Source organism: Lissotriton vulgaris, chromosome 6 (genome assembly GCF_964263255.1).
Source record: "Lissotriton vulgaris chromosome 6, aLisVul1.2, whole genome shotgun sequence".
Taxonomy (NCBI): Eukaryota; Metazoa; Chordata; class Amphibia; order Caudata; family Salamandridae; genus Lissotriton; species Lissotriton vulgaris.
In genome coordinates this window covers 157,816,178-157,831,776 of record NC_141694.1, presented here as the reverse complement: position 1 = coordinate 157,831,776, position 15,599 = coordinate 157,816,178, and the positions used below count along the sequence as shown (strand labels likewise).

The window sequence follows — 15,599 nt, the reverse complement described above, 5'->3', positions numbered from 1 at the left end:
TCCAGTGGACCTGTGGTGCATTTCTTCTTTTTCCACGATTCCTGCGGCCCTGTGATAAAAAAGGATATCTTTGGTTTGGATTCCCTTGAAAGTATGGCATCTGTCCTGGTGCGTACATTGGAGGGAAACCATAGAAAGGAGGTGGTATTGGTCCAAATTGTGGGGGCCCAAAGTTGTGGTTCTGTGGTGGACCCTGCCAGGGTTGCTGCCAATGTTGGCCTCGTCGTCCTCTTCCTCTAGATTGATTGGATTGATTGGATCCGGTGCTGGAATTGCTAGAGACCGAGCTATTGTCCCCGGAGCTGCCGGAGTCTTTTCTGGCTGGGGTGTAAGCATCATCCGAATAAGGGTATGTCTTAGTGAAGTTGAATCTCTTCAGGTCTTTCTCAAAATTTTTAATTTTTGTCTGAGTTAAGTATTCTTTGTAGTCAGCCATCTCACGGTTTTGGTCTTCTAGTTTCTTTTTATAACCAGTTAGGGTGGTCTTGAAATGGTTCTCAGTTGCCTGGATTTCGATCAGGATAGCATCGGAGAGTCGCTTGGCGGTTTTAATGATGAGGACGAGCCAGTCCCTGCAGGATGGTTCGTATTCCTGCATCCTGCATGGCATAATTCTAGCACAGTATTTACGCACCAACACTGCTCCAAGAGGTCTCATAGTCACCAATGCCCCTAGGATCTTCCTAGATGACGCCACTTTCAGGAAGGATTGGGCCCAGATCGCCTGGCATTGTACCAGGGACTGGCTCGTCCTCATCATTAAAACCGCCAAGCGACTCTCCGATGCTATCCTGATCGAAATCCAGGCAACTGAGAACCATTTCAAGACCACCCTAACTGGTTATAAAAAGAAACTAGAAGACCAAAACCGTGAGATGGCTGACTACAAAGAATACTTAACTCAGACAAAAATTAAAAATTTTGAGAAAGACCTGAAGAGATTCAACTTCACTAAGACATACCCTTATTCGGATGATGCTTACACCCCAGCCAGAAAAGACTCCGGCAGCTCCGGGGACAATAGCTCGGTCTCTAGCAATTCCAGCACCGGATCCAATCAATCCAATCAATCTAGAGGAAGAGGACGACGAGGCCAACATTGGCAGCAACCCTGGCAGGGTCCACCACAGAACCACAACTTTGGGCCCCCACAATTTGGACCAATACCACCTCCTTTCTATGGTTTCCCTCCAATGTACGCACCAGGACAGATGCCATACTTTCAAGGGAATCCAAACCAAAGATATCCTTTTTTATCACAGGGCCGCAGGAATCGTGGAAAAAGAAGAAATGCACCACAGGTCCACTGGACACCAGAAGCGGAACCAGTGAGTTCAAACACGAGGAACAAAACCAAGGAACAGGCAGGACCGAGCAAACAGTAACAGCGGTAAGAACAAAAGACCAGCTGGTTTTCAACGTCTCTAGCATAGAATTGACAGAAGAAGAGACAGCAGTCCTGAACAAGGGCCTATCTTTCGTCCCTACAGCCAAACTGGACCATTTCAAACTGCATATGGAACTGGCGGAGTTCTTCAGAAAACTAAAATTAAAAGCCTTCTTTGAAAAGAAAACAGAGTCCAACGACCCTCAGGTGGAAGTCCCCAACGAGACAGGCCTCAGATTAAAATCCACTTTCATCCCTCCACCTGCAAGTATACCTGTTGAGATTGCTGCTTTCGAACAGGCGGTCTACACTGAGGTTGAGAATACACAAGAAAGAGACACCTTCAATAATCTGTCCTACCGGGAACGTGAAACGATAAGACGCCTGCAGGCTAACCCTGCCCTTGTCATAAAACCCGCCGACAAGGGGGGAGGTATCGTGCTCATGGATAAAACAGATTATGACACTGAATGTCTCAGACTACTCAGTGATACCAGGAATTACAGACCACTGAGGAAAGACCCCACTGAGGAACTAAGCCAGAGGATACAGATCTTGGTGAAAAATGCCCGGGACGCAGAACACATCTCGAAACAGGAGGCGGACTACCTGTGCTGCAAAAATGCAAGAATCCCATACTTCTACACCCTCCCAAAGATACACAAAGGAGTAACCCCACCACCGGGAAGACCTATTGTGTCTGGGAATCAATCACTCCTAGAGCCCCTGTCACGCTTTTGCGACTTTTTCTTGAATCCATTGGTACAACTCACACCTTCTTACATCAAGGATACGAAACACCTGCTAAATGTAATCAAGGAAACCGACTACAACCCGGAAACCCAACTCCTTGTCGGATTAGATATTGAGAGCCTCTACACTAGCTTACCGCAGGACGCCACATTGGCAGTACTGGAGGAAGTCTTAACTGGAACTGTTTGGAACCACCACACTCCACGCAGCTTCATAATGGATTGTGCCACTCTGGCATTAAAAGACAACTATTTTGAGTATGATGGCAAGCTGTACCTACAGACCAATGGCACCAGCATGGGGAGCGTTTTCGCTCCCAGCATAGCTGGTCTTTACGTAGCCCATTTCGAAAAGACACACATACAATCTGTGAATAATCCCTACGCAACTAACATCAATGTATGGCGTCGATATATCGACGACATTCTGGTAATCTGGGAAGGAAATCAGGAATCCCTGGATCAATTCCTCATGTGGCTCAATACCCGTGACAACTACCTAAGGTTTACCTGCACTAGCAGTGCCTCTGAATTAGCCTTCCTGGACCTCACCATCAAGGCAGGTGTGGACGGCTTGACAACCACAACTTACCACAAACCCACATCAAGGAACTCACTTTTGAGGTTCGACAGCTTCCACCCTAGACCTCTACGGGAAAATCTTCCTTATGGTCAATTTTTACGATTGAGACGCAACTGCAGCCGAATTCAGGACTACAAACAACAATCAGCCACTTTAATCCATAAATTGGAAGACAGGGGATACCCCACCAGGATTCTGAACACCACCTGCAAGAGGGCTCGAAACCAAAATAGAGAGTCTCTGCTTGAGGCAACAACAAGGCCCCCTGAAGAACCCACTTTGACATGCGTCACCACTTATAATACCGTGTCTAATCAGGTCTCCAACATAATCACCAAGAACTGGAAGATCATCAATTCAGGCAACCGAAACTGGGAAAAACCCAGATTCGCATACAAAAGGGCTAAGAATCTGAAAGACTCCCTAGTACACACCAGACCCAGACCGAACTGTGCCACTAATGACAACACCATCCTCAACCCTTGGGGTCTACCAAAACTTACGGGACACCAACCGTGCAATAATTGCAGCGTGTGCCACCTTACATCCCCCTCAAAGACCCTGGACCTAGAACCGGGCAAGGTATGGACACAACGCCAGTTTACCAACTGCAATTCCTCTAACCTGGTGTACCTCATGACATGCAGATGTGGCCTACGGTACGTGGGTATGACTACCCGGAAGGTACGGACAAGAATGACTGAACATCGTAGCACCATCCGATGTGGTAAAAACATAAGTAGACTTACTGACCATTTCTTGTCCCACAATCACACCCCCAATGATTTCGCTTGGACCGTGATTGAGCAATTCCCCATAAATGAAAACAATGATAGTTTTCTCTTCCAAAAAGAACAACGTTGGATTTATCGCCTATCGACCCATACTGAGGGTCTCAACGATTCCATACCTTGGAATTCGCTTAACACTTAATGACTGAGTCCTTTTCCTCTCTATTCTGTGCATAGCCCTTCCTCTCTATTCTGTGCATTGTCCACACTCAATGACTGAGGCTTCCTTCCTCTGTAATTTGGGCATAAACTAATCCTTCTCACATTATTATACCATTCAGTTGTCACCTTCCAGTGTCAATATCATTTTTGACACCTTTGTGCCCCTGAAAAAAGGTTTCATTGCATACTAGCGCTACCATGAGCGCTTACACACCCTTCCACGCATGCGCGGCACCTTCCACGCATGCGCGGTAGTCTCGAACTACCCGCACATGCGCAGAGAGGCATTACCAGCAGGCGCATGCGCCGGATAGGGACCGCTACTCTCTTAACGCATGCGCAGAGCGCGCATGACATGGCGCTTTCGGCGCGGCTACCCCTCCCTCTGTTTCTACCTTAATCCAGGTGTAACCAATGACTGAACCTTTAAATAAACAGGCTCGGCCAGCCCTCACTTTCATCCGGGCGCCGCAGAAGGATTACAGGTCCAGGGAGGAACTAGATCGACAGTTTCGTGAGTAAATGAGGCTGCGCACTACAGCTACTGTTGGGGTAAGGTGTTGAGGTTTTCCCTTACAGGTCGGATAATTATTTAAAACCAATACCACCTTCTTTTAGGGTCTCTTTCTCTGCCAGGCGACCCAAGGAGGCTTTGATCAGCAAAACACTGTGTGAGGACAATAATTGATTTTCTTTCACTTACCTGAACCTCACATTGACATGTTCGTTTTCTAGATCACCACTACAACCGGCTTCTAGATAACCTTCACTTGAGTCTTGCCACTGACAAGACCACACTTTAGCCATGTATAGTTCGCTCACTCACCTTACTAGACGGTGGAATGACGACTGTGTTTTTTCGCAATAATATGCTAATATGACTCTACCCTGTACGTCTGTATGTCTCCCCCTCTATGTTATATGTAGCAAAGCGAGAGGGAACCCCCTTCTCACCCATATAGCACCTTAGTGTGTGCTACACATAGAACCTTAAACACACTCACTGTAATTTATTTTAATACCCCCACACATACTCACTTGGTCCTGAGGAAAGCCTGTTTCAAATTAAGAAAGGCCAGGCTGAAACATGTAGACCACACAGGACACTGGAGGTCATAATCCATACTCCACTGTGTCCGTCTGCCTTTTTAACGTGCCAACAGATACCCAGTTTTATTAAAATAGTTTTTACCCTCGGGTGCTGGGATTTCTGTATGGCTTTTTAAATTTTCACCTTCATACTCACCACATTGCACACTCAGCAATTATACCAGCTCCGCAGTAATCTGGCGTCGAAGCACACCCGGGGCACGTTAGGTGCCACTGCGGTGGGGCCCGATGATGAAGCATGCCACCAACTAGGTTGGTGGGTGAGGGCTTTCAAATAAAACCTACTGGTTTCCCTTGACATACGTACTCCTTTGAGTCTTTTCTGCTTAAATCTAGCTAGTCTCTTTTGATTTTGAATATATAAACGGGGATCCAGACTAGCTTACCTAGTCCTCCCTCTCTCCTTTGATTTAGTGATATTTCTTGGTACCACAACCAATTCAGGCCTACACTATAGACTTTTCCATAAGTAAACCAAAGACAAAGGCATCAAATTAGAAATGTAAACCAAATTATAGTTGTCTAAGCAAAACAATATCTCTCATAAGAGGGCCTAACAAGCCTTCTGTATCCATGGTTTATCGCACAGGATAAACAACACCAAAACCATTGCTTACTAGATTAATCTGTGAGAGTCCATGTAACGAAATACCTATCTGTAATATAAAACAACAATCCACACTTAAAAGCCTATTGACTTTAACATATGCTTTTCACAATAAATATATAAGACCTAGTGACTTTATCATAACTTTTGATAATAAGCAGTCATTGGCTCGCCACCATAACCAACTCAGTCCTGGTTTATAAGGTATAAGCTTTGGCACAAGCCAAAAAGTGTAATACAGGCAATCTCTTTAGTGGAAGCACACAAATTCAGCCTACTAAAATCTTGTAGTCAGGGAGACCTACATGGTGGAGCCTCAGCCCCTCTCTCAGCAGGACTCTGAAAGCTTTTTTTTGTTGATCCCATAAGGTCAGGCGACAATTACACTGTCCAGCCAGACCTAAGAATACATGTAGAGAAGCGTAGCCCTGAGCTCTCAAACACAAAACTGCACTCTGAAGTCTAAAGTTAATGACTGCCCTTCTCCTATCTGTGCTACTGGCAGAGAAAAACAAACACTGTAAATTATCTGTTATCTAAGTCAGTTTAACCCCTTCGATGCTTCTGTCGGCCAACGGCCGTCCCGAGCACTACCTTTGTAGTGCTGCGCACGTCCGTTGGCCGAAGCAGTCCCGCCCACTTAATTAAACCACAGCATCGCTGCAGGATTTGCACCGAGGTTAAGTGGTTAATAGCATTACGATGTCATGTGTTTCCCCCGAAAATTCAAGCTCAGGCAGCTGGATAAAGAAAAAGAATGACAGCTGTATTCAGAGTAAGTCCATTTCTGTGGAAGCACACAACTTCTGCCCAATCAAAACATGTACTTCTGGTTACCAACACATGGGCAAAGCCAAAGCCCCTCTCTTAGTAGTGCTTCTTAAAGCCCTGTTTAAATGATCACATAATGCCATCTGTGCGGTCAGGGCAGACCTAAAAAGGAACATCCTCTTTTTCAGCTATGTCCTTCATGGCCCCCATATGTCAGATCAATCACAGCAATTTCCTTGGAGAAACAAGTAGACACCAGGGATACTTTCTGTGAAAAGAACACTCGCATACACCACAGAGAATTGTTTTTGCTCTGCAGCTTCTTGTCTGGGTTTTCTTCACAGTGTAATGTTCATTCTTGCTTATGGGGACCTATTACATGTTTGCCTTCATACCTTGTGGCTCTATAATTCCTATTACTGCTTCTATCTCTGGGAATTGACCCAAAAGTCCATAGGGTTTGTCTTCATTCATCTGTCATGTAGCTCCTTATTTTCGACCTACCCTTTGTATGTCTATGCTTCAGTTACAACTTTGATCGCGTTGTGCACAGAAACATAACTGAAAACCATTGTTTTTTTTTCTATTTTCTTTTTCAAGGTTTCCTGGAAGCTCCGTGCACAGTTTCACCACTATTATTGGAACTGCATAGTTGACTTTGACCTTCTCCATGAAGCGATCAACAGTTCTTCCAAGAACTTCTTCCTACATTCCACCTTCATCGCGCCTCCAGCCAACATCCGCCATATCACTCCTCTCCAGTGTGGACCAGATCACGCCTTCTCTGTACCTCAGCAATGCCAGTGTGGCCCGCCACCGCGGGCTTCTCAATGCCAAGCGCATCACTTGCGTCATAAATGCCACACTCGACGTGCAGCGCCCCAGCTGGTCTGGTATGGACTATCTCCGCGTACCTGTGGCTGACCTTCCCAATGCTCAACTCTCAGATTACTTCGACCGAGTGGCGGACCGCATCCGGATGGTGGAACGGCGCAATGGTCGTACATTAGTACACTGCATGGCCGGGGTGAGCCGTTCGGCCACCCTATGTATGGCATACTTAATGAAATATGAAGGGGTCTCCCTCAAGGAAGCCCACCATTGGGTGAGGTCCCGACGGCCAGCCATCTGCCCCAACGTTGGTTTCTGGCGTCAGCTGATGGCATATGAACGCCAGCTTTTTGGGAAAAACAGTGTGAAGCTGGCTGACTCTGCAGCGGGTGTTCTGTGAGTGACAGCTGGAAAATATGACAGAATGTAAACCTTAGATTCAATATATAGTAGAGAAATAAAGGACAAAGACAATGATGCATATTGTATGCTAACACACACGCTGACATCCTACACAGTTTGCAGACCTTCTAGATCGAAATAGTCACACTGCTCGCCCAGTAAGAATAAACCTCTCTTGAAGCCACTATTGAAGCAGAATTCCCTATCACATTCATGAGGATTAGAAAAGTTATTTTGTGTCCCATGCAAAAAATGTTGGAAACAATGTAAGCACCTCATGTCGCAGGAGTGGTGTGTGTAGTTCCATCGTATTGTCTCAAGACTTGGGGTGGTAATTCATACTTGCAGATGACAAGGCACTTCTTGTGATGGTTTAATAGGGTGTGAACAGGACTGGGATACCTTCATGACTGAGGATATGCTTCAGGGTTAGTCCATAGAGATTTAATTTGGTTTTTGTGTTCAGTTAAATATGGGATTTGTTTTGTAGGGAGTTGGGCCACTTCCATTTACAGTTTAATCAACCCTATTTTTGATTTTTGTTTGTTTTGATATCCCTGTGTGTGTGTTATGCGTTCCTGGGAACAATAAAGTAAAGGCGAAATCCTTCTCAGCTAGTAACTAATCCCACACCACAGAGGTCCTTCTCAGTTAGTCCAGTTTTCTTTAGCCTAAAACAAGATGGTGAGAGGAAATGCTGCTGCTCCTTTAAACACCATTGATCTCCAATCATACCTCCATAGTCTCTCCTATAGTCTCTCTCTGTCTCTGCAGAAAAAAGAGAGACAGTGAAATGACACTAACCTAAAACAGACCAGTAGGAAAAGGAGCTGCTAATGGCATGATCCTCTTCGCTGGTGGCAACATTTTTTAAGCTGTAGGCAAAGTAACATCTCTGAAGATGGAATCCTATGTGGCTGTCTGATTTTACCTTTAAAATAACTTTCAAACACACACCAATTAGCTCCAATTCCTTACTTTATGAGTCCTCATTTATTTTCTTTTGATTGGCATAGCCAGCCTCAGTGCCATTTCCTACCGACGGGACATCTGACAAGGTGTTAGGAAAAGGGACACAATTAGGGCTCCTGCAGCAACCAACAAATATCATGATCCACCAACAGCAACACTATGTTATCTAAACAGCCATTACTAGGCAGCAGGGACTGGTGTGTAAACTCAGGCCCCCCTCTTCTGCATCTAATCCGACTTCGGCATATGCTTGCACTACTAGATTTGTTTAGCCTTAAGGTACCCACTAAAAATAGAAGAAAATGAGTTTTTGTATCTCAAATCCTGTTCCCCAGAAGAATGGAGGGAAGACTTGTCTATTCTCATGGCTTGGGCTCTTAGCACCTTTGTGTGCTTGCTTCTTCTCCCTCATTGCTACAGTAAAGTTTGGATCCAGCCAGTTTATGAGCCTCGCTGAAGCCATGCCATATTTGCAACACCCATTTTGACGGCTCTTCTGTTCCTCTGTGGTGCCAGTTTAGTCCTGGAAGGGAACAGACATGGACATCTGGAGTGACATAGAGCGGGCAAGGACACTGATGCGAATGGGAGGCACCAAGTGTGATGGCGGAAAGACACTGAGAGAATACTGTGTTGGGAATGCCATGATAAGGGCATGAAAGTGACGGTGAGCAAGGCATGAAAGAGCATGCGAGAGGGAGACACAAGGAGTCATGAAGCAGGTGGAGAAGCACAGATGGCATGGGTGGAGGATGAGCACATGGTGGAAGGGACAGAGAATGGTACAGGGAGGCATACAAAGAGTAGAAAAAGGGATATGGTAGTGGGGAACCGTGTTGTCCTAGAGTGGACTAAGTTGGAAGTAGGGTGGAGAATGGTAGGGTGAGCCACACATCAGGGAGTAGGGAAGAAAAGGAAATAAGTGCAATAGGTGTGGATACCCCGGGAGAAACCCATTCCTTTCTCACATTTTGTGCATAGCGGGGAAAGGGGCATTCAGAACTGTGTACCATAAGAAATCTGCAGCATCTTATCTGAAGACATCGGGCATAGTGTCTCAAATTTACAATAGATTTAAATAGTAGGTGTTGGTAAGCAGATACGTATTGGAGAATACTCTATATTTGGTTTCAATAGCTTGATCAAAGCTTTTTTTAAGCAAAGAAAAGCATCTCACTGTTTCTGCACAATAAACATGGAATTTTTGCCTGTTTGTAACTCATGGTGATTGACTTGACATTGTTTAACCCCTTGGGCGCGGCCGCGATTCTTCACTTGTGCGGCCGATTTTAAGAGTGGGCGGGTTCATGACGGCTCCCAGCCGTCATCAGCACACGAGCACCATGATGCATGACGGCTGGGGGCCGTCATCAGCATGGAAGGGGTTAACAACTGTGAAGTGTTGTCCTTCTGTAGGTTCAATATATGGGGGCCGATTCCGATACGGTCCGTAAAGGGTCTGACCTTTGGTAGAATACTCGTAGGAAATCAGTCTATTTTGCAGTGCTTAATTTGAACCAGGAGTTTACGGTGCTCGGCACTGGCACTTAATTGTCAACAACGCCACTTGTAACAGTTTGCCACAAGGTGGCGTTGTCTGGCTAATTTAGAGAAGGCCACAACCACAGTTAATTATTAAATCAATATACATGAAACATCATTATTCCATGCTGCCAAAGCCATTCTTATAGCTGTGGGGGCCTGGAATAGTCAGAATTATCACACTTCTAGGAGTGTGATTGGTAGTTTGTTGTTTTGTTACTATCATTGGCAGCGCTGGCAGGGGCAGTATGAGGTGCAAGCAGCAGTGGCCTTCTGATGAGAGCACTGGTATTTTTTTTTTTTTTACAAATTAAGCACTATTCTTTTGCTACTGATTTAAACAGAATGCTAGAACTCTTTTAAGATGCCAGGCCTGGCATACACTATGGATCCATGACACAAGCCAACATCTAGCTCATTAGTTGATTATCTTTGGAGGATGCTAGCTTGAGTGTTTCTACTTAAACAAAAATATTCCTAAACATCAGACATTTCTGACTTGATTTCTTTTGGATAATTTTCAAATACCCTCCTTTTCAGAACAAATGTTAATGCCATTTATTTACTATACATTTGTCTAGTTAGTGTATTTAGAACTCAAGCTTAGAAATTGTCTTTTGTTTTCTTATGAGTTAATTATATTTTTATGATCATGTATTCTATATAACATCATACTGTGCATGGGTGGTTAGTTCAAACTTCAAAAACTGTAAAATAAACGTCTTTCTATTATAAATTTCAGAGATCATACAGATATACCTGGTAAGCAACAACCGAAAAATACATCAGCCACTAATCACCCAGCTAATATTGCACAGAGATTTTGTATCTGTAGTCAAGGCCTATTATTTCATTTAAATGGATAATTGTGAAATTAAGTGTAAAGCCATGTACAGGCCTTTCCATGGCTGTTGTATGGGTGTTCCAACTCAACATCCATAGATTTTGACGCATTCCCAGATTTACAATAAAATGTAAACCTGGGAATGCGCCCAAAAGATAGGCCTCCCAGGAGAGGCGTAATGAGGAGAAATATCTTTATTTCTCCTTGTATTTTCCTTTTTCTATGTGTGCTGCATTCTGTTTATTCTTTACAAATTCATATCTCCCGTTCCCTACTTTGGAGTTTTGTTGTTTTGGTGTCATTTTAATCATAAAAATAGTTCTCATTTTTATAAATTGGTGTTGGACTTTTATTGTGTGTTGTGTCTTACTTATTTAATGTATTGGTGTTTTTAAATGATTTACAAACCTGTTTCCTAGTGTAAGCCTGCTTGCTCGCAACCAGCTGCCAAGGGTTGGCCAAGGACATACATTTATAAAAACCTTGACTGGAATATTGTGCTTGTGGCCTTATTACTAGTGGTAGGTACGTACCTACACCTGCTAATAAACCACCTTCCAACATACCCCTTAGTGTGCAACATGGAATATTTGAGTAAAGTCAAAACACGATTGGATCAGTTTTATAAAGTTGACCCATTTGGGAGGTTTGTGTTCGCCATCTAGAGTCGAGCTCGCCTATTAATCCTATTTCTCTTCTTTCTGCAGATAATCTTATAAGTTGTTTTTATATTTATTTTTACATGCGTGCACTATGGGCCCTCCATGTGGTCATGCTGTAATGATAGGTCTCATAAGCCAGTCTATCTCTGGTAGTGCTACTGCTGATTGCCAAGCAACTTATGGATAAGTATTCTCATCCCAATTCCCAATGTAGCAAGATCACTGCATGTCATAAGGAGCATCAGGCAGCCAATGGTCAAACAAGTGGTGCACATCTAGGCACTAGATGACAAAGGTCCTGATTACAAGTTAAGAACTACATTCTGATATCTGTGCAAACAGGAGTTAGATGGACCAGATTGTGTTTTGTGATAATTATCACACCCTTTTAGTTTTTGATTGATAAATTCCAGCAGGTCAAACATGCTGACGTTGGTGTGGGTAAGGGCTGAAAAAAGCAAAATATGCCGCATTCATCGTGTTAAAAACTGATTTTGGGCACGGGCTCATTTTCATGTTGAAAACTCAGAAAAGGAGGTATTTGCCACACGTGGTAAATATCTCACTCGGATAATTGTATTCACCACCCTCTCCAGCCAGCTTATACTGCAAACCTAAATGTACAACATAAACATGACTTCCTGGATTGCCCAGCCTACCTCACAGTGCCCTGCCCCCCAGAAAGCCCTGTCTATCACTTATACCAAGCCTGAGCTAGTGCCTACTCTTCTCGTCATCACATAGTAACAACCTAGTTACCTGCAACATCTGAAGAAGTATCACCCACTTTCCCCATGCACCACTCCTAGCCTTTCCATTACCCAGTTAGTAGTAACTTGGATTAGCATTTCTCTCTCCTCCTATACACCCCGTGGCTAGTAGCACACCCTTCTCATGCCACCTTCCCTTAAGTACAATGTTGTGCTCTCTCTGTCCAAATCTTCCAGTTCCACTCCCTTTCTTTTAGCCGGCCTCTCCTCTGCCCCTGCCCTCCTCTCCATTGTAAAGCTGCTTCCGCATTGTACAGAGTACTGTTACTTTGCATCTTCGCACATACAGAGAGGCGTTGCCACCGTTTTTATACTAGGACAAATACAATGTATATATTGACCCTTCTCTATTGCACCACCGTTTCTAATGAGGAGTGTTTTCTCCGATCTTAAACAATATCCACATTCAGGTCAGTGTGGGGCAGGTCACGTGGCCCAACTTACTTCCAGCAAAATAGTCCAAAGCCAAATTAGTCAGGCCAAACACAGACAGGTGGTAATCCTAGTAACCTCTCAGTATAGGCAGTAAAATCTGAAAAATAATGTCATGTTTTCTTTTTCATCATGAGACTTTAATGTCCAGTGCACTACCTCGTAGTTATGTGCAGCAAAGTGCCCCACAGAACCCAAAATACTACTGAGTGTTACGGATTCACTGGACAGAGAATGTCACTTATGACATGCACTGTTTTCACTCAGATAAGCTTGTACCTTCCTTGGTCAAATACTCATTCCCTTCCTGCTATCAATATACATAAAGTGGGCTTGGGGCTTCCCCTTTTAACCATTGGCTTACTTTGACCAACTTCTCAGCCACTTGCTTAACATTTTGTAAATTACATCTTCGCTCAGCCGGGTAGAGTTTTCATCTCTCACCGAATGCTATTGACTGTTTTCTTCTCCTTCCACTCAAATGCTTGCACTTAATCCCCAGCGGGACCACTTTAAATTGTTAGCCTTTCCTGCCTCCTGGCTCTCTCTCATATGCCTCACTGTGTTTCTTCCAGCCCATCCTTCTTTTCCATGTGCACTCTTCATCAACCCACTTCCTCCCAGCACCCACTTATGTTCCTCCCTCCCCATTCCCCCTTCCCTGTTGGATTCTTATCACCTTCCCGCCATTCTCTTATGTCCCACTCCCACTTTCCCTGTGTGCTATTCGTCAACCCCAGGCTGGCCCCTCTTACACATTCCTTACACATTCCCTTTTAGGCCAAGCTTTTAAGATCTGTTGTATATACTTTAGTATATACATCTGTGTGGGCTTATAGCCCACCCCCTGTGTTTCATTTGTTTGTTGCAGTGTCCTTTAAAAATCCTTGCTTGCTAGTGGTCAGTCCTGCCTTTTTGTTTTTCATTTCCTTTCAGGGAGCAGGGACAAGTACTGTATCTTTATGCTTTGGTTGTTTACCTGTCGTTTGGGGGAACTATTTATTTCCTTTAGTTCCTGGTCATGTTTTGGTGGGTGTGAAGGCAGAGGTCATATGCACTGAGAGGAAGCTGCTTTGAGCAAACCTCAATAACATCACTTAAATTTGCATTGCTTGGGTTTAAGCGTCAGACGGGCTTCAAGGCAAGGAGCATGGGCTGCGTGGGTCAACAAAAAATCCCTCAAAGAACTCTGAGTGTCCAGTGCAGTCTCTTGCATTTAGCTGCCAAGGAGATGAAGCAACCCTTGGGACACAAACACTACCACTCCATCAACAGCATGAGCCAAGATGAATAGCTGGCCGGCGCTACCTGCATCCCATGCTTGCCATAACCTACAACACTCCTCTCTAACCTGCAAACGCCACAGCAACAACCAGGGCGAACAATCATTGCTGCTGCGGAGGACGCCGAGTGAGGGCAAGATATTCATAATGGAGAGAGGACTACGGAAGACGGCCTTTGCATACTGGCCATATTTGAGCAGTGGCACGTCCAACTAACAAGCGCAGAGCTTCCACTTTTCCCACATTCTGAACTCAATGGTCTAGTTAAGAATGCCTAATTTATCTACGTGTAAATTAAATCTTTGAGTATTGGAACATTTTCGTCCCAAAAAGGATCACGTCTCTATTTGTTTTGGTGTTTTACATAGCACACACTCGACCTGAAGGTATTGAAGCGCTCTACATGAGCACCAGTTACATTACACAAGGTCATGTTCATTTTTAGGGACACAGATATTAAAGCGATTTGCTCAGAATCACAGGATGTTAGGACAACCCAGAGCCTCGAACCTTGTTCCCCAATTCCAAAGTCGGCAGCTTTTATGTTCAAATCCTCTGGAATATCTTTGTGTAATAAATAAGCCATACAATTTTAATGAGCTTTCAGGTTTAAGTACAGCTGTTCTCTTCAATGCTGTTGTCACTTTCACTTTGTAAGATTCTAGTAATTTAATACTTAAAGATTCAAATTCCTCAGAATTCGGAGTCAGTGTTTACTTCCTACTTTGTTCAAATAATTTCCTGAAATGCGCTCAAAGTATTCACAACCCACCTTGTTATTTACTTTTTTACTCTGACCATAGTTGGTTTTGATTTTGAGGCAGATGTTGTTTGCTGCATTTTAACTATCGAGCAAATCTTATTCCTCAACATTTGCAAATGGTGGCTCAGATCGATTTGATGGGGCCATTGAAGCTGCTGGTGTTCAGTCCGGAAGGTATGGGCACAAACATAGCACATCTCCATTAGGGGAAATATTAAGGCCAACTCAGGTCTACGCCTTTCACTGGCCCAGTGTTCAGAATTTATCGGAGGCGATAATCATCAGCCATTGCGAGTTTGGCTTGCATAAAGGGGGCCCAACTTGCACATTTTGGTGCTTTCCAAACCAATGTTGTAGTAACCTCCGGAATAAGATGCACAATAATTTGTGTTTTGGTTGACATTCCTACTTTTCACCTGTATTCAAGGCATTCAAAACACAGCTGCCCATATTACGGGACCTACATTAGCAACATGATCATGTCAGCACAACTCTTGGATCCACTGAATTAACTAGCTAAATTGTTAACATTTCAAAGCATGCTGCATTACATACATGCACTATCTCAGCAAGGCTGTAGTTTTGCTAAAAAAATAAGCGTAAGAGAAATGCGCCTCGAAAATGATTTGCCAGCAGGGCTTTCCCATTCAATTCAACACACCAGGAACTCACTATCTCAGGTACAACCATTTACAACCATTTCAGAGCCTGTGAGCACTTAAGCTCTTGCTTTTCCCTTAGTGATTCTCTTCTAAACCCTCCTGCATTGTCTTTTTATGATGTGTATGGCTAAGAAGTCATTCACGTGGCATATGGGTCGCTGGAAGGGATTCATAAATGAGCCATTAGAGGCATTGGTGTTATAGCAGTTGTTTGTGAGGTTAGTTGGAAGCAGATGGCTGCCAGGGCACAGGCATTTCGATTTTTGTATTAAG

The 15,599-nt window shown here is 44.1% G+C and overlaps 1 protein-coding gene across 1 annotated transcript in view; it reads left to right on the top strand.

The window, feature by feature from the left end:
• The window catches only part of LOC147706948 (dual specificity protein phosphatase 14-like), a 46,700-nt gene extending 37,533 nt beyond the window's left edge, over positions 1 to 9,167 (top strand). The window contains exon 2 of the mRNA XM_086926194.1: positions 6,764 to 9,167. Coding sequence (XP_086782320.1) covers positions 6,834 to 7,394 — 561 coding nt within the window. The 5' untranslated portion in view covers positions 6,764 to 6,833 and the 3' untranslated portion in view covers positions 7,395 to 9,167. The remainder of the gene's footprint in view (positions 1 to 6,763) is intronic.
• Positions 9,168 to 15,599: the final 6,432 nt, after the last annotated feature.